We start from the raw sequence: 24,250 nt of genomic DNA, 5'->3' as shown, positions 1-24,250 counted from the left end.
ATTGACCCAGTCCCCATTCTTCAGACCCATCCAGGTATTAAGAACACTGATTAACTTAGAGCATCTGTAATGAATAAATTAGATCAATAGCTCTGGATTCAATCAACTGATCACCATGGCAAGAGTTGAGGTAAAACGATTCATTATGCATGAAACGTTAAGCCTCCATGTCATTTGACCCTAGCCAAGCATATAGAGCACAGTTTCTTTTCTAGCCAGGGCCTAGGCAGCAGGCAGAATGACTGTGGCAGCCCTGGGCCTTGAGTGATCCAGAGGATCAGTGCAATAAGAAAAGCTGAGCCAGAGAGCGAGGCTGCTCCTAGATCTAGCAGAGCCAGGGGAGAGCAAGGCAAAGGTCAGTCACTGAGTCCAGGGGAAGCCTAGCTGTGTGACAGAGTGATAACAGGATGTCAGACATTAAGAAAGCCACTTCACAGGAGGTGAGAGAACCATGTGCAGGGACAGATCCTATCCCAGCCTGGAAAACTCATGTACCGGAAGTATCTAGACATGAAAGCACCTAACACAGCATTAGCTACCTAGGGCTTTTATTCTATCATCTGTTTTAAGATGGTCTTGGGTTATTTGTACTGGTGAAGTGAAATAGCTGGTTGGCTATTTCTAATTCTGATGAGTTAGTAGTCAATAGGAGAGACTGGCACCTGGCCAAGGTGGAAATCCAGGGGCAGAAGAGCAGCTCTTGGGGTTCAAATCATGGAACATAAGAGTTCACTGAGAAACAGTAGTACACTTGGCCAGAAGTCAGGTTCACAAGAGGAATAGGAGGAAGCCAGGCCTGGCTGACAGAACAAGGTAAGGGGCCAAGAGTTCAGCCAAGGTGAGAGATGGACCCAATGTGGGACAAAGCAAGGCCAATTTCCGAAAGTATTGTGCACAGAGCACTGAGAACTGGTTCCTGCCCTTGTTCAGAAGCCCCTCAGCCAGCTCTCCTCCCTGTTTTCCCTTTCTTCCTTCTTCCATTTTCTCTGCTTTTGATCATTTTTTTTCCTTGTGGCAAAGTATATATGATACCGAATTTGTCATTTTAACCAATTTTGAGTTTATAGTTCAGTAGTGTTGATACATTCACATCTTATACAATCATTACTGTTATTTTCTAAGTCCCAAGCAGAAACTGTCCATCCAGCATGCTTCCTCCTCCCCAGAGGCTGACAACCTCCATTCTTTGTTCTCTATGAATGTGATTATAAGTGCCTTATGGAAGTGGAGTCATACAGTATTTCTACCTTTATATGTGGTTTGTTTCCCTCAGAATAACATTTCCTAGAATACTGGAATTATGGAATTATATTATAACAATTGCATAATTCCATTATGGAATTACCAGAATTGGCTTTTTGTAGTTCTTATGTTTGAACCAGGGTCTCAGGTATGCTAAGCATGATGCTCTCTACCACTAAGCTATACTCCTGGCCCTTCTTCTTTCCTCTAAAAAGAAAACCTTTGCCGTTTTAACCATTTAAGTGCTCTTTGAGTGACATTATGTATATTTGCATTATCATGTAACCATTATCACTTTCTATTTTGAGAATATTTTCTGTTTTCCCAAACTGAAGCTCTTTACATATTAAACAGGCATTCCTATCCCTCCTCCTCCTTGTTCATGGCAAATACCTGTCTACTTTCTATCTCTGTGAATTTGACACTCCATGTTAATGGACTCATCCAATATTTATCCTTTTGTGTCTGGCTTACTTATGTTGGTTAACATACATGGATTCAAGTTTCACTACAACCTTACCAATGTTTGCTGTTTTTCATGTTTTGATAAGTGCCAACCTGGTGGATAATGAACTGGTCAGGTGTGTTTCCCATTTCTCTATGGAGTTTTCAGACTGGAAGAAGCAAGACCCCACGGATGTAGCTGAGGATCATGCTGATGAAAAATCATTGTAACAAGAGACAGTAGCTGGCATAGAAAACCCTCGTCTCTGCAAAACTGGTGTTAGGAGCTCATGGTGCCTGATCTGGGTTGCCCTGAGGCTCTTGGAGCTTCATTTTCCCCATCAGTGAAAATGTAAAGGATGAGAATGTCCATCTTTAAAGAAACACTGAGAGTTTTTAAACTAGCTGTTGAGAACACTGTATCTGGTAGGCAGTGCCAGCTGCTCTAGCTGATCAATCCACAAATCTTAGAGCTTCACAGAGTTGAAGTACAGTGGTTCCTCACTATCTGAGGGGGATCAGATCCAGGATCCCCTGGGAAAAACAAATTTTGCAGACGCACAAGTCTCATCTAAAATGGCATAGTGCTTTGCTCTCATATACTTTAACTTATCTCTACATAACTTATAATACTTAATACAATATAAATGCTACATACATCATTATTATATAACATTATTTAGGAAATAATGACAAGAAAACTGTCTTTATATGCTCAGTATAAACCTAATTTTCTTCTCTGATTACTTTCAATCTGCTGTTGATCAAGTCTATGGTTGTGGAACCAATGATGTGGAAGACTGTATGTGTCCCACAAGGGTATTCTTCTTTTTAAAAAAATTATTTATTCAGGGCTGGAGAGATGGCTTAGCAGTTAAGCGCTTGCCTGTGAAGCCTAAGGACCCTGGTTCGAGGCTCGGTTCCCCAGGTCCCACGTTAGCCAGATGCACAAGAGGGTGCACACGTCTGGAGTTCGTTTGCAGAGGCTGGAAGCCCTGGCGCGCCCATTCTCTCTCTCCCTCTATCTGCCTTTCTCTCTGTGTCTGTCGCTCTCAAATAAAAAAAAAATTATTTATTCATTTATTACAGAAGAGAAAAAGAGACAGAGAAAGAGAGAAAAAGAAAGGATAAGTGTGCAAGGGCCTCTAACCCCTACAAACAACTCCAAATGCATGCACTACCATGTGCATCTGGCTTACATTCTAGGGAGTTGAACCTAGGTCCTTAGGCTTCACAGGCAAGCACCTTAACCACTAAACCATCTCTCCAGCCCTACAAGGGTATTCTTGATATTGGGTAGCCTTCCATAAGGTCATGCAAGGGCCCAGGCTTCTTCTAGCTCATAAATGTGCCTTCTTAGAGGTCAGGGATGGGAAAAAATCATGGAGGCTCTCACACAGGAAGATATATGAATCAGGAGGTCAGGGCTGGGAAAAACCATGGAGGCTCTTACACAGGAAGATATATGGATCAGGCTTAGAAGGGCAGCATTATTTAGGAAATTGTTTCTCACAATTCCATTGACTGGCTACATCTCATCACATGGTCACACATACCTATGAAAGCAACTGGGAAATACAGTCTTACACATGTGGGCCTAGGAAGAAGGAATGAATGGGCTGGTGATCAAGAAGCAATCTGTCCATGTTCTTGAATTATTTATCACCACCACACATCCCTTTTGTGCATGCCGCAAAGGAGTGGCATCCGTGACCCTGGCTTGTCTGTGTGGAAAATAACTGATCCTAAAAAGTGGATCTTAGCATTTAGTTATTACTCTGTCATCTCCGTGACAGCTTGGAGAGCTGGGCCTGGAGTGCCCTTGTCCAGATGGGGTATACTCAGCCCCGTTAGAAATGTACTGCACTAATCTGCTCTCAGGTCTGGAAGAGTCTCCGTGAGCCTCTGGCTTTGGATGGGAGAGCCTTTGCTTCATAAGACGGGTGGAAGTCTGGCTAGAGGACGGGAAGAATTAGGGCCTTTGAGCAAAGCCCTGGTGCTGTTCAGACAGCAGAGGTGGCCAATGCCATCTGAGGAGAAGAGGTAACAGAGGAAGTTCGATTTCAGCTAATAAATCTGGAGGTATTTTCCAGCTGCTAATGAACCCAGGGAGAGTGGCAATTGCTGCTTAATAGAAGAGATAAAAATCACCTGATCTATTGTCAGAGAGCTCGGGCAGGCATCGTGCTATATAGACGGGAGCTGCCACCTCCGAGGAGGAGATTCATGAGGAAAGGCCAGCAGTCATGAGGTGACAGCGGAAACTGGGGAATCATGGGTCCTGGAGCACCAAGCTATGCCATCTGCTGCCCCTGGGCTGCCTCTGCTTTGCAGGTGCCCTATATTGTGCCATTCAATCACCTGTTTCCTTGCCTGGAGCAGGCAGGGATAGTGTGCCTAATTCTTGGCACCAGCTCCGTGCTGGAGGGCAGGCTGCCATTGTGAGGTGCACGTACAGGTAGTGGCACCTCAGAGTTTGACCTGGGGGGAATATAGACGAATAGAGCTGAGTGCTGGGCATGCCATGTTGGAAGACAGGAAGAAGGGTTTCCCCAGCAGGAAGGACCAATGCCCTGGACTGGTGGTGAAGCCACTGGGTTTTCATGTTTCAGTCCTGCTAGTAATGCTGGGTGACAGACAAGGTGCCAGCCATAGTTGATAATTATAGAATGTCTTCTCTGTGCAAGGCTCTATAAGTGCATCATGGTTATTGTCTAATTTAAACCCACAACAACTCTTGCAGGAGTGATTGTTTTATTCCAGTTTTATAGATGAAAAAGCCAAGGTTTATAATGTCCTGCCTGATCACGAAGCCAGGCAGTTAGCTGCTTACCATACCACTCAGTGATGCCTCTGTCCACACAAGCATTTCTCCTTGCTGGGCTTCAGTTTGCCATCTGTCAATTAAGAGGTTTGACTAGGTACTGTCTGAGGGTCTTTCCAGGCTTGGCCTTGTTTCATTCTACTTTTATCGGGTGCATTGTTACTCATAATGTCCTGGGGTGGGGAATGTTTCCTGGAGAAGAAGAATGATGCAGTGGGCAGAATGCCCACGTAGCCACAGGAACAGTTTGCTCATCAGACAGCTCCTTGCTCTAGCCAGGTCCCAGCAAGCTCTGCGGGAGTCATCCTGCCCTGTGCCAGTCTCTACCTTGTTTGGGCAGAATTGATAGAAACAGCCAGTCTCCCTCCTTTCAGTTCATTTTTCCCGTCAAGCAGACCTGAGTCCATGTTTTGTTTTCAAAGGTTATCAGAGAGATTAGTCACAAGTAATTGAAATTGCTAAAATTATTACAGAAAGGGGAGCTGGGGCTGATAGAGGGAGATGATACAGTTAGTTTCAGGAGAAAGCGAGGGTGCTACCACCCCACTCTTCTTTCTTTGTCAAGCCAGTACTCCCCATCTTGCAGATGATATTTCACTGGTACTCCCCCAAGGAAGTCACCCCTCACACGTCACTAGGTTGTGTCTGATGTCACTCTCACAGTTCTGTGTGTTGCAGCTCTTCCTCCAGACTCTGAGCTTCATAAATTTAAGACAGAATCTGTTTTGTCCATTTTTGAAACCTCAGGGATCTGCCGGAACACAATAGGTGCTCAGTAAATATTTATTGAGTGAATAAATGGAGCATTCATCACATTGTAGAGTTCCAGGCCTGGGAGAGCTGGGCTGGGCTGGTCAAGGGAGATAGCTCATCTCCTTACACCCAGCAGGAATTCAGTTCATCTCGACAAAGCTGTCCGGTACAAAGGAGCCCAGAGGATTGGCTGCAGTCCAGCCAGTTTGCCCTGGGCACTCCTCCCTATCCCTGGGATGCCTCTGTATTTCTGAAGCTCCACACAATAATGATTAACAGCCAAGTCTCAAATGCCATTCCTGCTAGGACACATTTGGAATTAAGGGTGTGTAGGTTCTGGCAGAGTGGTTTATTTGGATTCCAGAAGGTAAGGTTTGGCAGCTCTGCTCAGCATAAGTGACATCAAAACCTGAGGCCCGGCATTGGTAGTAAGAGGGGATGAGGCAGAAGGAAGACAGAATGCGAGGATGGCCAAGTTGATGGTGCTGAGTGACTTCCCTGTGACTGGGAGCTGCTTCCTCTGCTGGCCACATTTTGCCCTGGCCATCCTGTGTCAGGTGGTCTGTTGAGGTCAGTATCTGACGCCTGACTCAGAACTCAGTACTGTGTCGTGTTAATACCAAGGATGGAATCATGGCTCCACAAGAGCAGCCAGGGCTTCAGATCTGAGGTGACTTGGGTGTCAGTCTTAACCCTGCCATAAGTTAGATGTACATGCAACAATTACTTAACATGTTGGTCCCTGTATTGGTTACTTTTCTCATTGCTGTGACGAAATACCCAACAAAAGCAACTCAGGGGAGGAAGGGTTTGTCTTGGCTCACAGTTTGGAGGCATACAGGTCATCATGGTGGGAGGGCATGGTGGCAGAAGTGTGAAGTTACTAGTCTCGTTGTATCTGTAGTCAGGAAGCAGACACTGATACTAATGCTTACATTACATTTCTCCTATTGTTTTGATCCAGGACCCTAGCCAGTGGGATAGTGTCATCCACGTTGAGAGTGGAATGTCCCACCTCAGTTAAGCCTGACAGACATGCTCAGAAGTGTGTCTCCTAGGTGATTCTAAGTGTCACTGAGTTGACAATCAAGATTAGCCATCACAGACTATCTGGTGACAATGGGACAATAATGCTTATCTCGTAAGATCACTTTGGGAAGAACAATGAAAGACTCGAATCCTTAGTTGATTGCTGGTAAATATTTCCCTGACTTCTCTTTTCCCCACTTTTCTATTTAATATTTCTAGCCAGAGACCTCGCTTCCTGATTATTTCCCCTGGCTTTCCAGACTCCAAAGCTGTCATCAGAAAATTTCAAAATTGGCCTCTCACCTAGTTGAAACTATAGCTCTTAGGATGTTTGAGATTTTGTCATATTGTTCGCTTTTTCACTTTTTCATTCTAAGTGCAGCATACACATGCGCGCACGCGCGCACACACATACACACACACACACACACACGCATACATATATACATACATAGCTAGCCAGAAGCTACAATCTATCAATTGGACAACTTTCTAGTGCCACAACAATTGATTGTAAAGTATAGTTTATTGCAAAATTATTAAGAGTCCCCACATATTTCAGCTTTATTGAGCCTTTTAGGAAACCCACTGTGCATACTACAGTATGCCTTGATAAATAAATATGTTTTTAGTGCGACTTGGCAAAGAATAATGAAATAAGAGCTCCTGGTTTATCTATCTGAGCTGCAAAAGTACCACTTCCACCAAATACAAACCCAAGAAGTAGCAGGTGCTTCCGTGACAGAATTCTGCTGGGTATACAGAGATGTCGTGACATCTTAAGGAGGAGCTGTGATTCTAGTATGGTGCTCTTTAAAGCAGTTAACCTTCCTGTGTTCTCTAAAGTAGATGGTTGGGAAATGTTGGTGCTTTCAGAAAATATCACTGGAAAGGGGTTCAGGAGCCATTGACTCCTGAAGGTTTGTGGTTTCGTTTCTTTTTGTTTTTGTTTTGCTATTGAAGAGATGATGATTCCCAGAAGCTCCTTAGTGTAAGTTACAGGATTATAGAATAATTAGACAGCCATGATTTAAACAGCTTCTCCATGGAAAATACTGAAACCAGCTATACTTATTCAGCAAATGTCTATTCAGTGCCTGCTGTTTGGTGGGAAATACAAGGACCAGTTTGATGGGAACCCACAGGGTATGTTTCAACAAGCTCTCAGTCTAGCCCTGCAAGGTGTGGCATGGCTTCTTTATGGAAGGATGTGCTGGAGCTGAGAACAAGAGTGATTGTGGGCCGAGTAAGCTGGGGCACTTGTGGTAAGTGGAGCCAGGGCTGCGATGGAAAGAGCTGGGAGTCAGAGCCAGCAGGGAAAGTTCTGGCCAGAGCTTCCATGCAGAGTTGCTAGACTTTTCCATCACTTGAGTTGGCATCAGCAGCCTGAGGTCATGTCTTGGTTGTCCTACTCATTGACTATGTGTGACCCTAGACAAATCTGGCTTTTCTGGGGAAAGGCTAAAAGATCTCCAGAGACCTTTCCTCTCTGAAATCCAGTTGCATTCATGGCCGGATGACCACATCACAATGGTTTTGATTAATGTCCCTGGCCAGCTTGTTTTGTACTGAAGTAGGTGAGTTTCTTGGCAGGGTTTTCCAGTGTCCTGATCTAGCTTGCTCTTCCTTCCAGTACCCTTGACTGTCCAAATTCTCTAGGTCAGGAAGCACCCTTGTCTTGTGAGCTATCTCCAACTCTCAACCCTTTGTCCAGAAGTACTCGGCCTGTGTCTCGTGTCCCCAGTCTCTCCTCAGAGCCCCGATGAAGGACCAGCTGCCTCTATCTTCAAATGCAATCCAAGCCAAGGTGGAAATGGCTGACGACAGCTCTGACTTTCATCTAACTACAGATGGGCATCGTAAACTGAGCAAACAGAGAGTGGCAGTGACTTGCCTGAGCTCTCTCAGTGAGCAAGGAGTAGAGAGAAGGGGCTCCTCATACACTGCTCTGGATCAGCACTAACCAGGATTTTACTGTGCTCTGTGTTGGGAAAACAACAATAAACAAAGTCTTGGTTTTCAAGGAAGTTAAACTGGAGTGGACAAAAAACCCAAGTAGTTCATTGTAATTGATTTCAATAAAATGATAAAGATAATATAGCACAGGGTAGTGTGAGCCACTGAAGACAGTCCTGGCTTAGCCCAGCACATTTAAAGAAAGCTTCCTGAAGCAGTCTTCACCAAGTAAGACTTTGAGTTTCAGTAGGAATTAGCCAGGCGGAACAGGAGATGGATGCCCATTTTATTTTATTTTATTTTTGTTTTGTTTTGTTTTGTTTTTTTGAGGTAGGGTCTCACTGTAGCCCAGGCTGTTCTGGAATTCACTATGTAGTCTCAGGGTGTCCTCGAACTCATGATGATCCTCCCACCTCTGCCTTCCAAGTGCTGGGATTGAAGGCATGTGGTGCCACCACACATGGCAGGGGATGCCCATTTTAAGTAGTAGATATTTGAAGTAAATGTCCGACCTGACATAGACTACTTTATCATTTTAACCAAGGCCTTACTGACCCAGACAGCCTTCTCATTTTAACCAAGGCCTTTCTGACCCAGAACTTCTCATTTTAACTAAGGCCTTACTGACCCAGAACTTCTCATTTTAACTAAGGCCTTACTGACCCAGACAGCCTTCTCATTTTAACCAAGGCCTCAGGAGTATGTGGCACTTGTGAGGAAGACATTTGGAAGATGGGAAGGACAGACATTTGTTTTTTAACTATTATATGTAGATAGCCAATTTCTCTGTCCTGTGTAAGGCAGGAAAAGAGAAAAAAATTATTAGACCCCAACTGGACTAGAGGCAGTACCTGTTGCTTAGTAGAGGCTTGTCACAAATGCCTTTCTCAGGTCAATTGTCACAATCCCAGGTCCAAGGATCACCAGTCAGATAGCAGTCATCAATTATCCCCATCCCACATAATGAGTGTTCCAGGCACCAGCAGGGGGTGTTGGCTGGTCCAGAAAGTAGAACGACCCTGCTTCCCTAAGTGAAGGGTGCCAAATATTCAGAAATATTTGTTAGAAGAGTACTGTTCTGCCAGCCCAGGAGTCTGGACCTGTCCCTGGCCATGCAGAATCCTAACCTTGAAAACTAGGAAGGAAGAAGATGGCAGCCCTGGTCTGAGAGGGGTGGAGGCCAGTGGTCACAGGTACTGACCCTGCTCTAAGATGTCAGTTGAAGAAGGTTTACTTTGGCTGGGGGACCAGGGCTTTCTCATTGCCAGCCTTTACAGATGGCCACTTTCTCCTCAGAACTTCCAGGCAGAATTATTGAAAATTAGCCCGTCTTGCTTCTGTCCCTTCCAGACGTGGGACAGAAGGAGGAGCCAGCTCTGAGCCTTACAGTGGCCTCACGCCTGGGCCTCACTGTGCCATCTTGTTCCCCAAGGTGAGGTCGAAGTATTCAGTGAAGGCAGGGGTTTCCTTACCACATGAAGTTGGGTTATGAGAACAGATTGAGAGCTTCCCGGAGCACCAGCAGCAGCTGATGAAGCCTTCGATGGGACGCTGAGGCCCAGTGGAGAAGGAACAGTTCTGGAACTGACGATCACACAGACCATGTGTTGATGATTGTCAAACAACATGACAGTGAAGATAAAAGTCCCTGGGACATTTCATCCATTTAATAAAAGTTGGTACTCATGCCTTGTTTGTACCCTCAGTGTGTACACACACTTGCACATTTCTTCTGTGCCAATGTGAGCTGGTGACTGGGTGTATCAGGCAATACATAGGAAATAAATCAAATTGAAATAAGAACCAGGATGCAGGGACCTCTCTGGCTTTGTATCTCTGTAAACATAATGGAAATGTCCCCTATGACTGCCCAGGCTGTCTATCTGATAGAGCTTTGGGAGAAGGGGAGATGGCTTTGACCCTGTTGCAAAGTCATTAAAGATTCAAAAGTCCCATTAATTCCTTGAGAGAGGCCTCTGCCTTCCCTTTAGTCTGCTGATCTAGCAATTTCCAGTTGTCCACATTCCAAAGAGTCTATAGATAAATGTGGTGGCTTGAATTTCAAATGTCCCCTGTAGCCTCATTCTGAATCCCCAGCTGCTGGAGCCTGCAGGAGGAGGTGTGTCATTGGGGGCAGACCTTGGATAGTTCAGCCTAACTTACCAGGGCTAGCTAACTCACTCTCTACTTCTTCCCTGCTGTTTTGGAGATATGGTGCCCGCTTTCTGCTCTGCCATGCTTTTCCCGCATGATAAAACTTTCCTCTTGAAGCTGCAAGCTGAAATAAACACTTTCCTCCCATAAGCTTCTCTGTTTGGGTGTTTTGTCCCAGTAATAAGAAGGTAACTGCCACAATAAACATCTCCCCATTTCTGCAAGTAGTATTTCTGGAGTAGTAACAGTCATTAGCCCTGGTTCTAGATGGAGCAACATAACAGATACCATACCAAGTTCTGATACCCCAGATCTTGAGTCCTTAAGATGACCCTGCAAGGTGGGAGGTCTGGTTCTGCAAAGCACCAAAATAGAGTGCAGAGAAGGCCATGCCTTGTCCAAGTTTTTTCAGCCACATGGTAAATGTGAGAATTTGCCTTATCGTCCCAGGCCACATTGTGCCCTTGTCAAACTGATATTTATGGCTTTACTGAGCTATATAAGTTTCTGTTGGTGTGTAACAAATTACCACAAAGCTAGCAGTTTATGTAGGTCAAAAGTTGAGCTTTGCACAAAGGGGCTGTGCTCAGGTTGACATCAAGGAGCTCAAGGGCCCAGGGCCCTCTTTACAACACATTCCTGTCTCTGGGAGATTGCACGTTGTTGAGGCTGGAGGGCTGACATCTGTTTTCTTGCTGACTCTTGGCTTGGCTTGGGACAGCTCTTGGAATTCAGAGCAGCTCCCCAGCCTTTGCTAGGGGTGTGCTCCCTCTTATCAGTGGTCCCGTTAGTGCACCCTCAGCCCCCGCCCCCCATCACTCTGATTTGTCCTACAGGCAGCCACTGAAAAGTCTGCTTTTAAAGGATGAGGAGGTTTAGGTCAGGTGTGTTTCTTCCTTACAACTGTGTTTCCTGTGACATAACATCCCATGGAAGTTAAACTCACGTGTTCTCCCTCCCTCTCTCTGTCTCTCTTTCTGTGTATGCGTGTCTGTGTATGTGTGTATGTACTACAGGGAGGTGGGGAATCTTAGAGGTCACTTAGAATCATACCTACCATCCACGAAGACCATGTAAATGTGCTTTCTTTAATTTAATTTATTTATTAGAAAGAGAGATAAAGAAAGAGGCAGATAGAAAGAGAAAGAATGGGTGCAACAGGGCCTCCAGCCACTGCAGACAAACTCCAGATGCATGTGCCACCTGATGCATCTGGCTTATGTGGTTCCTGGGGAATCAAACTTGGATCCTTAGGCTTTGCAGGCAAGTGCCTTAACTACTAATGCATCTCTCCAGCCCAAATTAGTTTATTTTTAATTTCCCTCTACCACCTGATAAAGACTAATATAGCCAGAAAGTGGGGAGGAAGAGACTGGGGCAGTCGAGAGAGGGAGAGAGAGAGAGAGAGAGAGAGAGAGAGAGAGAGAGAGAGAGAGAGAGAGAAGGAGAGAGGGAATGGATGGACCAGATCCTGGTTTATATGGGTTCTGGGAATCAAACCTGGGTACTTTTGCTTTGTAGCAGGCACCTTAACTGGTAAGCCATCCCTCCAGCCCTGGAGCGTTGATTTAAGAAGTCAGTCCATCCTCTGACAGTGGATCAGAGGCCCCTGGCTCTGGGAAGGGCACATTCCTGGGCCTCTAACGGTGGTTCATAAACTGGCCCCTGAAGAAAAACAGAGCAGACTAAATGGGGAAACTGAGGTCTTCTAGGACTGCTGCAGCCATCAGCAGTGCTCTCTGCCCTGAAGGATTCGGGTCCCACTGAGAGGAGTGCTTAGGATTTAATGAATGTTTGCAAAGCACAAGGAGAATGAGAATAAAACGCAGTATGGCAAATCATATTATTATTATTATCATTATATTATAAGTGCTATTGTATTACAAGCACCATTAGGAGTAGTGAGTGCTGTTATGATTCAGCAACCCACCATCTCCATCCTGAGCATCAGGCTTCACTCAGTGTCAACGGCATCCACAACTCCATTAATCACCGTCAGAGGCAGCCCCAGGCCTGACTGCGTGGTGCTGACAGCTCGCATTCACAGCCCTGTGGTAACAGGGTGTGGTGGTTTGATTCAGGTGTCCCCCGTAAACTTAGGTGTTCTGAATGCTAGGTTCCCAGTTGAAGGAGATTTGGGAATTAAAGCCTCCTGGAGGCAGTGTGTTGTTGGGGGCGGGCTTATGGGTGTTATAGCCAGTGTCCCTTTGCCAGTGTTTGGCACACTCTCCTGTTCCTTTTGTCCACCTGATGTTGGCCAGGGGATGATGTCCACCTTCTGCTCATGTCATCATTTTACCCCACCGTCATGGAGCTTCCCCCTTGAGCCTGTAAACCAAAATAAACCTATTTTCCCACAAGATGCTCTTGGTTGAGTGATGCCAGCAATGAGAACCTGACTGCAACATAGGGTGTCTGTGGACTGTCAGAAAGACCTCTTTATGCCTTTCCAACATTCCAAAGCTGAGCTTTTATCTTGGCCTAAAGTTAAGCTCTGCCTAAAACTACTCCTGACCCTCTTGTTTTTGCTTAAGACCCTTTAGGATCTTCCTATTACCCCAAATATCCCAAAGCCCAAACTCTTGACCATCACTCCTGAAGTTTTTTTTATGACCTTAGACCTTGGCCTCCTTCTTGCTTCATGTCCAGTCTCTGACCATACACCCCAGCAAGACTTAATGGTGTGCATTTTCTGTAATTCATTTATCAGGAGCTGGCTTCTCTCTGGGGAATTTGCTATGTATATTTCTGAAAGCTGCTAGAACCCAGCCTACTGCCTAGAGGCCTGTCAGTTAGCAAGCTGCCCAGCCCTCATGGAACCTGCTACAAAGGTGAGGCAGGCAAGGTCATTAAGGAGGCAGAGGCCAGAGATGGACAGTGTCACTCGTCTTCCTAAGCAACTCCTGGATCCCTGGTGAAGAGAGAGGGACCTTGGTGTCTGCGTGCCTGAGGCTAACTTGATGGGACCTGGGAAAGGAGAGATGTACCTCGGGATAGGAAGATACTAGGCCTGCCCTGTGGCTTCTGAGTGAAGAGGACCTCAGAGGCAATGACCCAACACTTGTGAAAGAAGCAAGCCAGCAGAAGAGTGGTTGGCTCTCCCTAGCCTAAGGGTGGGAGCATGAAATGTCCATCGTTTTCATTTCAGCCTCACTCTTGGAGGTTTTGGCTTCCCAGTTAGCTATGTAGTGAACAGCTCCTTATTTTCTGCTCTGAGCCCCAGATAGGCTTCTAAATACAAAATGATAACAGTGCCAGCTGCTACAGAGGAGGTTGGAGGGCTTTCCACCTGGCCTCTGTCTTTCTCTTCGTGGGAACAGGTAACTGAAATCTTTGTAAAGGAGGTTTCGCTCTGACAGGGTGTGTGAAGAACATTAATTCATTTAATGAATGTACCTTTGAGCACTTGCTAAGCACAAGCACGGGGTATGGTGCAGGGGATAAAGCCACAAGCAAGTCAGAATTGGCTCTGCCTTTGAAGTCTTGTTTATGGGCTCACATTGGGAAAGCAGAGCAGAGAAGGGACAGGGTTCCTGGGAAGAACAGATATGCACGTTCAGGTCATGGGAATAAATGAATAGGAAACATGCAGGGAGAAGAATTCAGGAGAGTGGGAGCTGGGAGGTTTGGGACCAAATCTCCCATTAAATGGGACTTACTGACAGGTATGAATTAGCCTCCCAGCTGCTACTGTCTTCAAAGACCTATTACACAAAAAGCAATCTTCCAGCCTGCAGAGAGCACAGGCTTTGATGCAGATAAATAGACTGATGGGCACCACAGTTAGGTGGACTCTGGAGGAAAGGAGAGGATGCCAAGGTGCTCAAGAGATTCTAGACTTTTGGTGCTATAGGGATTTGTCAAGGAAAGCTAAGGTAGAACTTGTGAGACAAAGGTCTGGGGCCTGACTTCTGCCATGTATCAGGGCCTGAGGAGAAGTGAATAGATACTGCTTTAAAGAAGTGCCTTGCAAAGCATCAGGACCAGACTGCCCGTGTGGGACGAGGCCACAGACACATCACCAGGACCAGACTGCCCACGTGAGACGAGACCACAGACACGGCACCAGGGCCACAGACATGGCACCAGGACCAGACTGCCCGTGTGAGACAAGGACTGGCTGAAGTCTGAAGAGCTCCATGCAGTCACAGTGTTACGTCTTTCTATGTGGGACACATTGGAGTGGGTCAGAGTAATATGTAGTAATATAGTGTACATGCATGTGTTTCAGATAGCAACCAGTCTGGGAGTGGTACCATTTTCCAAGCTCTTGTGACAAAAAGCTCTAATCAGTGGTTTTGATAATAGGCATGAAGGTACGGTGGTGGCGTGATTGAATGGCCATGTCTACCTGCCTATGTGATGGAGAAGGTCGTGGTCGGGCCTGAGGCTCCAGGAAAGTGTTGCATATTCAGCTGGCGGGCTTGCTGCCACCCTGTGTGTGGTGGTGTGTGTCAAGGGGAGGTTTTGGAAGTTCCTGATCAGATTTGTCCTCACTCCAACAACAAGAAATTTCTCTCCAGCAGTAGCATGGCAAAAGAACTTGGTGAAATGCGAGACAAGAGGAAGGAGCCAGGGAGTTCATAGTTCCGGAGCAAGCTGATGAGCTCAGAACCGGGGCAGAGGCAGTGAGGACGGAGGGCAGGGGCAGACTCAAGAAGTTGAGAGGAATAAAGATGTTCTCAAATGGCAGCAGATGAGTGCATGCAGAGCGAGGTGTGGGTGGGCAAGAGAACGAAGAAATAGGGGATGGCTGCCAAAGTCTAGCTTGTAAGACTTGTTGGTAATGGCGACATTCACAGACAGAGAAGCAAGGGAGAGGAGCCAACTGGACTAGGCAGATAAGGAGTTCAAGTTCAGGAGTGACATGATCTCAGGAATTTCTTCCACCATCCCTGCTTCATAATAAGAGGTTAAGAAATTGGAGTCCTCGGTGTTCTTGAGATGCCTGGGGTGAGAACATTTTATGTTGTCAGTCATTATCAACCTCAGCGAGGAGGCGCGACAGCATCTCCTGGTGGCTCTGCTCGGTGCTGGGTGTGTAGTAGAGCATAAAATATGCTCGGATCTTGTATTTCACTTATCAGAACCTTCCTCCCCTGTCTGTCTTTTGGGCCACACATTTAACTCTCGACGCCTAGTTTCATCTTCCTCTAAATGGGGATATGACTCAAACCTGTCCTGTGTTAAGAAGTGTGGTCGGACAGACCCAAAGTGACATAAGAAAGCATCTTGAGAGCCATGTTGCGTGCAATAATGTAAGTAGGAGGTGTCATTACGCTCAAGAATCAACTGATGTTTAGTAACTTGCTTGTGGTTAGGGTGACGTAAGGCTGCAGGTTCTTCTCCCAGGCAGTTTAGGGTCCAAGTCTAAGCATGGAGCAGTGAGGCCCAAAGGCTCAGGCTTCTGAGAGAAGCACATATGCAAGGAACTACGTGATATCCCGTTGCAAGGGGACTCTCGGGAAACCAGCTCTGGAGCAAAGAAGCCACTAGTAGGGACAGTTGCAAACCAAATGTACCCAGGTGATGAAACTGAAAAGGGATCCCAGAAGTCATCGTGGCTAAGAAGGGAGCTGTTATAAAGTTCTAGGGCCAGTGGGACCACTGACTTTACACAAAAGCAGACAGGCTAGCTTTGTGGCTGGCTTAGCTATGGGCTTCCAAAAGGCTTTCTCTCTGCTCTATCTTCCGTATTGCCTCTTTATGACACCTGAGTGTGAATGATATGTGTACTGACGCAAGGAGCTGTACCCTGCTTCCAAAACACACAGAGCTTTCCTTTAAAGTACCTCTTCCGAATCTCACAGCGGCTCTTCCAAGCATCATTCACCCCATTTTAGAGCAAGGAAAGTTGTCTAATGAAAAGGGACAAAAACAAAGGAATGTAAACATTTTCAAACATCAGAGATTGGGGGCTGGGGAGATGACTCAGTGGTTAAAGATGCTTGCACAGCCTTCTAGCCAGGGTTCAATTCCCCAGTTCCCATGTAAAGCCAGACTCAGAAAGTGGTACATGCATGTGGAGTTCATTTGCAGAGGCAAGAGGCCCTCTCTCTCATAAATAAATGAAAATATTTATTTAAAAATAGTGATAAGCTTTAAAGTACTGGGTTTCAGATAGCAGAATCTGGGGCAGAAGGGCAACAGTGAATGGTTTCCAAGTTCCCACTCCAGATCCTTTCCTGCCCCACCCCACTCCCACCCAAGTATTCTGACCTTTGGTGCCTGACACCCAAGAGGCGGCCTTTGGTTTCACCAGTTTCAATACAGCAGAGAGCAATCCAGCCCACCCTGCCTGCTGGAATTCCCAGGCCAGCAGCTGCGCATGTGACTAGTAGCTGCCTGAGATAGTGCCCCAGTAATGGCAACCACAGAGAGGCTTTACCAGGGACAGCATGGGTCCTGAATGGCTCTGCGGAAGTTGGCCAAGTTCATGAAGCTGCACCTGACCGCTTACTGCTGTGCATAATCCTAGCCACATGTGCTCCAATTCTCTTGCACTTACTTCTAACTTCCCCCCACCTGCTCCAGATAGTGTTGCCTTATGCTCTGTCTTCATGTTGAATAGAATGTGGGGCAAACCGCTGCTTTGCCGTGTCCCATGACCACTGTGCAGATGTTCCTTCTGGAGCCACCACAAAGCCCTGGCCTTCTTTGTAATGAAAATCTTTCTCATGCCGAAGCATAGTTGATGTCTGGGGGAGTCCCTTTCCTCATTTACCTACCAGTGTTTGGTAGCTGCAAATCATTTCCCTGTCCACTAGAACTGCATGTATATTCTGCAAATCGCTTTGATTCAGTTTTGCAGCTTATTTTCATATACTTTTTAAGTTTTATTTAGTTATTCATTTGACAGAGAAAGAGGAAGAGAGAGAAAATGGGCACACGAGATCCTCCACCCATTGCAAACGAACTCCAGATGTGTGCGCCGCCTTGTGCATCTGGCTAACGTGGGTCCTGGGGAATCAAACCAGGGCTCATTGCAGCTTATTTTATAGCTCAATCCCAGGGAATTCATAGCACCTCTGACTCTTGCCATGAATAGCTGGTGCACCAACATAGAGTGCTGGTCTTGAGGTCCACAGGACCTGTCTTTGAATGCACGCGCCCCTTTTACCAGCCATGTGTAGCCTTGGGAAAGCCACTTTGATGCTTAGGAGTTCAGTTCTGTAGCTATAAAATGTATTAACTGCCATGCTGCAAGATTGCTGCAAGGATGAATGGAGATTTTGGGTGAGAAGGGCTGAGTTCTGCCTGGCACACAGTTGGTGGCCCATAAAGTATAATAGTTTTTACTATACTGGTTTCTTTTGTTGTTGTTGTTGTTATTTATGGTTGGAAGATCCAGAACTTGAACTCCAGCCCTCTTCTCTTGACACAAATGGCCTCACCAAGCAATTAACACCTTTTGGCAACTTAGCAAAACTTCTTTCATGTGACAAGTAACTAAGAATAGCTTCTTGCAGAAGGAAGGGGAAGAGAAGGAGAAAGGAGAAGTGCTCAGGTTAGATGCTTCCCCTTGGGCAGGGCCCTAGCAGTAGCAAGAGGACAAAAAGGAGGGAGAAATAAGAGGTGGCTCCTGTGCAGCCCGGAAGCTGGGCTGTACCTGGAGAGAAGAGAACTCACATATCTCAAGGGCCCCGATGCACCGGGCACTCTGTCCTTCATGGGGATTACTCTGCAAGGTGATCTTATCCATCTTTCACAGGTAAACAAGCCAGCCCTTCCAAGACCTTCCCTAGATCACCACACCAGGATGTGACCAAACCTGTGTACTTTCTAATACTTGCTGCTGCTACCTCCTGAGACTGTCACCTTGGACAATGCCAGGAGCACTCTGCATTGTCACCAGGGAAAATAGCACCTGAGAGTTATACAGTACAGTAGCTATGCCTCCCTAGATTAGAGGCTCAACTTCCATTAGCCAGCCGCAGAGGAAGAGAAATGATGAGGGCCTGAGATGGTGGGGCTAGGAGAGAAGGGACGTTTAGGAGACAGATTTAATAGAATCTGCAACAGATTGGGTGGGGAGTTTCAAGAGAAGTATGCTGCAGTTGCCTCTCCAGTTTCTTGCTTAGGTGCTGGGAAGTCAGGAATACATTTGCAGGTTAGGAACACAAAGCAGAAGGCACAATTGGGGAGGGAGAAGGCATAGGACATGCCTTGTCCTGTTTCCCTTTCTAGCCTGGGCTAGGAGCTGGGCTTGACTCGGGACTGATGGGGGCTGGGCTTTGAGTTCCCGTGCTTCTCCTGGAGGTCAGGTACAGGAATCTTGGGTCACGAAAAGCTCACGTGCTTGCAATTGTATTTGACCAACATTACCAGACTTGACTGGTTAGCCCAGGTGTAAGGTCCCCAGAGAAGCTTCTTCCCCTCCCTTTTTCTATCTTCCCAAACCCAAGGCACCAAGTTTGCATGTTTTTTGGCATTTGGACCCTGTGTGATGTGATATGAGGTATGTGATTTAGCAAAACCTTTTCCATTTGAGAAGTAGCTAAGAAGGGTTTTTTCCAGAGGGAAGGTAAAGAGGTCTCAACCCCCTCTCTCCCCCTCTCTCCCCTCCCACCACCACCCCCCCCCCCCGTGCCCCGCCATCCCTCTTTCCCCTCTTCTCTCGTCGATGCCTGCCACTCCCTGGGCCGTGTCATCTCAGCACCCAACTTGCAGCCTGCTCTGCTTCCTGGCCCAGGAAGACAAGCGGGCTGTGAATTCATGGAAAGAGTCCCGCAGCTGATCAGTGCACAGATTCCTGTTTGTAAGCTAGGACTCTGGAAGTGTCACATCTCCTAGAGAAAGTAGGAGGCACTCCGTTGAGCTCCACCACCTATGGTGACTTTTTCACATAGCCCTCAAGCCATGACCCGTGAGGCCCAAGGAGCAAAAGGAAGCAGGCAGGGCTCAGCACAACTTGTGTTGGTGTGAGACTGTGTTTAGTGATAGAGGGACTACAGTGCCCGCCTCAAGGCATTTACACACCTTCAATCAATAGTCTTTCCACCAACATTGGCCAAGCAGCATCTAGGGACTAGAGCTGGGAGCAGTGAGAGAGGTTCTTAGGTGATGGACACATGTCTTTGCTTCTTGCAAATACACAGTTCTTTGGGGGGAGAGGCTCCATTGTGAAAAGCCATGCCCGTGGGGAAGAATGGAAGATTGGCTTTTAGTCTCTGTTCTCCAACGCTGCCTTGCCTCTCTGCCATTTGCTCTTATTGGGAGAATCACCACTGCTGGAATGTTTTTAAGAAAATGGTTGGGGGCCTGGGGAGATGGCTCTGTTGATGAAGCTCTGGCCATGCAGCTGAGGCCCGAAAGTCAGAGTCCGTCAGTGCTGGTGGGCATGGGGCTCAGAGGCAGAAACAGGAGACCCCTGTGCCAAGCTGGCTGGTGAGAATATCCCAGTGTGTGAGCTCTGGGTTCAACTGGGGGACCCTGCCTCATTAGTAAGGTGGGCAGTGACCTAGGAAGATGCCTGCTGTCAACCTCTGGCATCCACATGTGTGCATGTGCCTCCATACATGCATGTACCCCACACAATGCACACTGTACATGCAAGAAAGAAAGGAAGAAGGAAAAGAAGAGAGAAAGAAAAGCACACCATACACGTAAAACAGAAAGGAAGGGAGGGAGGGAGAGGGGAAGGAAGGAGGGAAAGAAAAAGGTTGAAAAACTTGCTCTCCTAAGGGACTGTTCCCAGCCTTTCCTGTCATTTTATGAAAGCCTCAGCCAGGCTGGATGGTGGCTGGGAGATGGGGACGGTGGGAGGCACGCAGAGCCCCTCCGCTGGGCGTGCGTTCTCAGTCGATCTCAAGATAGGGAGCAGAAGCAGGATGCCTTTGCACCCCTTCCAGGCCTGAACTTCATTAACTTCATGGAATCTCTCTCTTCACAAAATTTCTCCTCCACTTGATTTGGGGTTTATAAGGTTTCTCTGAATGGGTTTAGAGTAGCGTTTCCCATATTGTGTTCTGTGGAATGCTACTGTGAATCATTTACAGATTTGAAGAGAAAAAAGATATTCCATGGTCAACGTGTGGGGAAAATTGGAGATTAAACAAAATTAAGCAAGCCACTTCACTGCAGGGCTTCCTTCACCCTTTAATGTGTTGGGGTGTGTTAAGAATCTTGAAGAGGCAAAAACAATATGCAGTGGTGTCTCACCTTATTTGAGCACTTAACTATTGTGGTGAAATTTCCGCCCACATCTCCTGGTAAGCTAATGTCCTGAGGAGCACACTTTTTTGAAGTCTAGCTTAGGAGGTTTTTGGTGTATGTAGACGGGTGGTGGTCAGCTGTTTTCCATACACTTTTAGAACGTTTGCTTCAATAGCAGCAGGAGAGTCTAAATTTAGACATCAAGAAGAATTTCCTAACTGTAAAGATGTTGGCAGAGTAAAGTCCTAGAGTATCCTGGGGAAATGCAGTCAAAGAACCCACCACCCCTTTCTTGCCCTGCTGCAAGCTCTCCCATGGGTCATCATAAATAGATTGGGTCATCAAGGAAGTTCCTAGAATCTTTTTTATCTTAAGAGACCTTTGAAAAACAGGAAATAGGATATAGTCCACGGATAAGAAGGTCAGAATTAAAAGGCAGGAAGTCAGACTAGCCAACTTCTGAGTAGACTTAAATATTGACAATTAATTCGTGCATACTTACTTTGCCCAGAGTGTGCTGTAGAAGGAAGCCCCTTCCTCATCAGGATTCCAAGACAAGTGGAACTAAAGAAGGAGAGGGCAAGGTGCTGCCCGTCTTGGAGAGGTCATTACTCCTTACTTGCTGGATACAATACTGTGCCTTTGCACATACCTTTCTTCTTGAAACCACACAGGAGGTAGCTCAGAGTATCACTCCCATTTTACAAAATGGTGGCGTGAATTCTAGAAAGACTCAGGACCTTGCTCAAGGTCATACATCCAGGATAACAGGGAAGCTCTTGTCTTCTCTGTGGCCCCTGGTCTCATTGTGGAAGTGGACATTAAATGCATCAGGGCTTCCTTCAGCTCTGCACTTGGAGCTTAGCAGTGGGCTGAAGTGTCTACCCACATCGATAAGGAAGCCAGGGGAAAGGATGCTTCTCAGTCCCCGCCATCCCTGGCCAGAGAGGTCACTTGCTTTCCCGACAGCAGCCTGGCTGTGTGCCCCGGTCACTTCACCCTTGCCAAACGTATCTCTTCTCATTAGCCATCTGCCCCCTCGAGCCTGCTGCTAGCTCACAGTGCCTGAGCAGCTGCCCTGTTAGAGAGGCAGGACAAAATACCAGCTTATGAATCAATGCATTCTCTGGCATGTCTGCGATCCCCTAATGGGAGGGTAGCAGAGTCCAAAATATATTTTGTCCTCATCCAAGTCCACTCTGTTGGGGTTGGTGGCTCCAAAGGAGTCTTTGTACCTGCAGTCTGTAAGCCAAAGCTGATGAGGCTGGGCTCGGGGCAGGTGAGCTCAGGCCTGCAGCCTGAGGCCCTGGCAGTGGCTTGTGGATGAGAGTGAAATGCAAGTGAGTTGCCAGGGGCTGGAGGAGCAAAGTCCTCTTCCACCTGCCCAGGGAGCCAGCCCAAGGCACCTGCCATCTGTCACATCAGGCTGACTGGCTGATGGGTTGGTCCTAGTGTCTGTAAATACTGTGTGCTCGTGTGATGGGGAACTGAGCATGAGGCTTTAAGAATGAAAGTGTAATGGGTGCAGCCTGAGATGATCTGACCCACATCTGAAGGCATTTTTCTGCTCAGGAATCCATACTCTCTTGCCTGGCTCCCTTGTATAGAGGCTAAAGGAGGCTTTGTAGGTATAGTCTGGGGCTGTGAGCTCATGGGGGACTTCGCTTTTCTACAAGCCGGCCTCAGTGTAGGCTCACGCTTAGCTAGATGATTACTTTTGGAAGAACCCCCTTGAAACTTGCAGATGTGACTATTCCAAGAAGGGGCTTCTCTGTCTGCCTCACCTAAGGCAGCAGACCTGTAACTCCCATACCTGTAGCCATCTGAAAGCATGCATTTGTCTCTTGACTGTCTGTCTTGTCCACTACTTGCAAGGCCCATGAATGTAATAAAGACATCTCCTGTTAGTGTCCTGTGTGCCAAGAATAATGTCTGCCATATGAAAAATGCTTGCATGTACATTAACTAAGTGAAAAAAGTCGTGACAAATGAAGACACACCTTGCCCGCAGGCTGCCATTCTTAGAGAACCAACTTGATTTTGACACTCCTCCATGGACCAAACTTCAAGCCCATCACCCGCAAGACAACATGTGAGCGCACTACACTGGGATGCCCCCTAGCCCCCAGGCCCTCGGGCTCTGGCACCTGTTGACGCCTCCAGCTTCATGTCTCCCCACTGCTCCCTGATCCTGTGTACTCATCCAGGGGCTCCCAAACTTGGATGTGTGTTAGATGTAGGGATCTGGTAAACATCCCACCAGCCCTGGGCTTAGCTCCAGACATGCACATTCAGGTGGTGTGGAGGGTGTCAGTTTGTAGAAAGACCCCCAAGCTCATTTTGACGGTAGACTCGCTTGGAGGAGGCGCATGGGCAGTTCACTGAATGACCACGCTCCTCATCTTGGAGCCTTTGCATGGTGATTTGTGGCTGGAGGAGTCTTTGTCCACCCTTTGTGTAGGCAGAAAATACTTCAATATCCTGCGGGCCTTGGCTCCAGCATCAACCTGTAGTGGGTGTGGTCTTCCTTTCACTAGCCACACATATTCCCTGTTTCTCTCTCCAGCCAGATTTTATTGTGAGCTTCCAGAGAGCCTCTCTTGGACATGCCCTAACCCCCACTAAGTGGAGCGCTTTGTGTGTGTTGGGCTGGAGCAGCAATGTGCTCTGATAGGGTCCAGCTTCTCTTCTTCTCGGTCTCACTGCTTTTTCTCTCTGTCCTCCTCCCCCCCAGGAGTTCTCCCTTCAGAGAATGGACAGCCTTGTGGACGATCGTGTCAACATCCTAGGATTTTCCATTTTCAATCAATCCCATGCTTTCTTCCAAGAGTTTGCACAAAGCCTCAATCAGTCCTGGCAAGAGAACTGTGACCACGTGCCCTTCACGGGGCCTGCTGTAAGTGCCCCAACTCTCACTTCCTATGGGTCAACCACTGGAACCCAGCCTTCTTCCTTCTTCAGTCTGAGCTCCAACAGGCACACATAGACTAATTGTAAGTGGGCACGAGGACAGTGTTTGAGTGTTGGGTTGAGGATATCAAGCCAGACTGAGAAGGTAAAGTAACTAGCAGGTAGGTACCGAGTTGTCATTCAGTGATATCTGTAAGCCTTTTGGGCCACACTCCCTAAACTGTTGTCCCTGAGAACTGCATGAGCTTAGGATCTGAGGCTCTCCTTGTTAAGGAAATCTACATCCAGGAGAATGGCCCCCAGAAGCCTGATGATCCTGCGGAAGCAGTGGAGAGGTGTCTGCAGAGTTCAGGGCAGGCTTTCTGGAAAGTCAGGAGACGGATGTAGTCAGGAGCCACATCACAATTTTTTTTTTTTTTTGTAAACAAAGGACCACATACCCACTGACAGTGCCAGCAGAATATATTGCCTGGTGACTTTGTGGCCATCTTACTTTGTGCAGGTGCCCTCTGTGATATTTGCACAACGACATACTTTTCACAGCACTCTGTGAAGAGTGAAAATAGTACAAGATTACTTACTGTACTAATTTGTGAAAAAAGTACAAGACTACTTACTGAACTAGTTTGTGTTCAAGAACCTGGGTGTGGGGAGGGGAACACAGACTTCCGGGTAAAACACAGGCGTGTGCTTTCTCACTCGGACGACATAATCAGGCCTGTGGACCTCTAGAGTCCCTCCTGTCACATGGAAGCCATCTAAGAGAAGCTTAAAAGACAGAAG

At 47.0% G+C, this 24,250-nt stretch overlaps 1 protein-coding gene across 2 annotated transcripts in view; it reads left to right on the top strand.

The window, feature by feature from the left end:
* The window catches only part of Grik4 (glutamate ionotropic receptor kainate type subunit 4), a 464,253-nt gene that overhangs the window by 323,933 nt on the left and 116,070 nt on the right, over positions 1–24,250 (top strand). For both annotated transcript variants that reach the window (XM_045145696.1, XM_045145697.1), the window contains exon 8: positions 23,292–23,453. In XM_045145696.1, the coding sequence (XP_045001631.1) occupies positions 23,292–23,453 (162 nt within the window). The remainder of the gene's footprint in view (positions 1–23,291; positions 23,454–24,250) is intronic.

The sequence above is a fragment of the Jaculus jaculus genome, chromosome 3 (assembly GCF_020740685.1).
Source record: "Jaculus jaculus isolate mJacJac1 chromosome 3, mJacJac1.mat.Y.cur, whole genome shotgun sequence".
NCBI classification, from domain to species: Eukaryota; Metazoa; Chordata; class Mammalia; order Rodentia; family Dipodidae; genus Jaculus; species Jaculus jaculus.
Note: the sequence above shows the minus strand (reverse complement) of the source record. Positions and strands in the feature narration are given on the sequence as shown.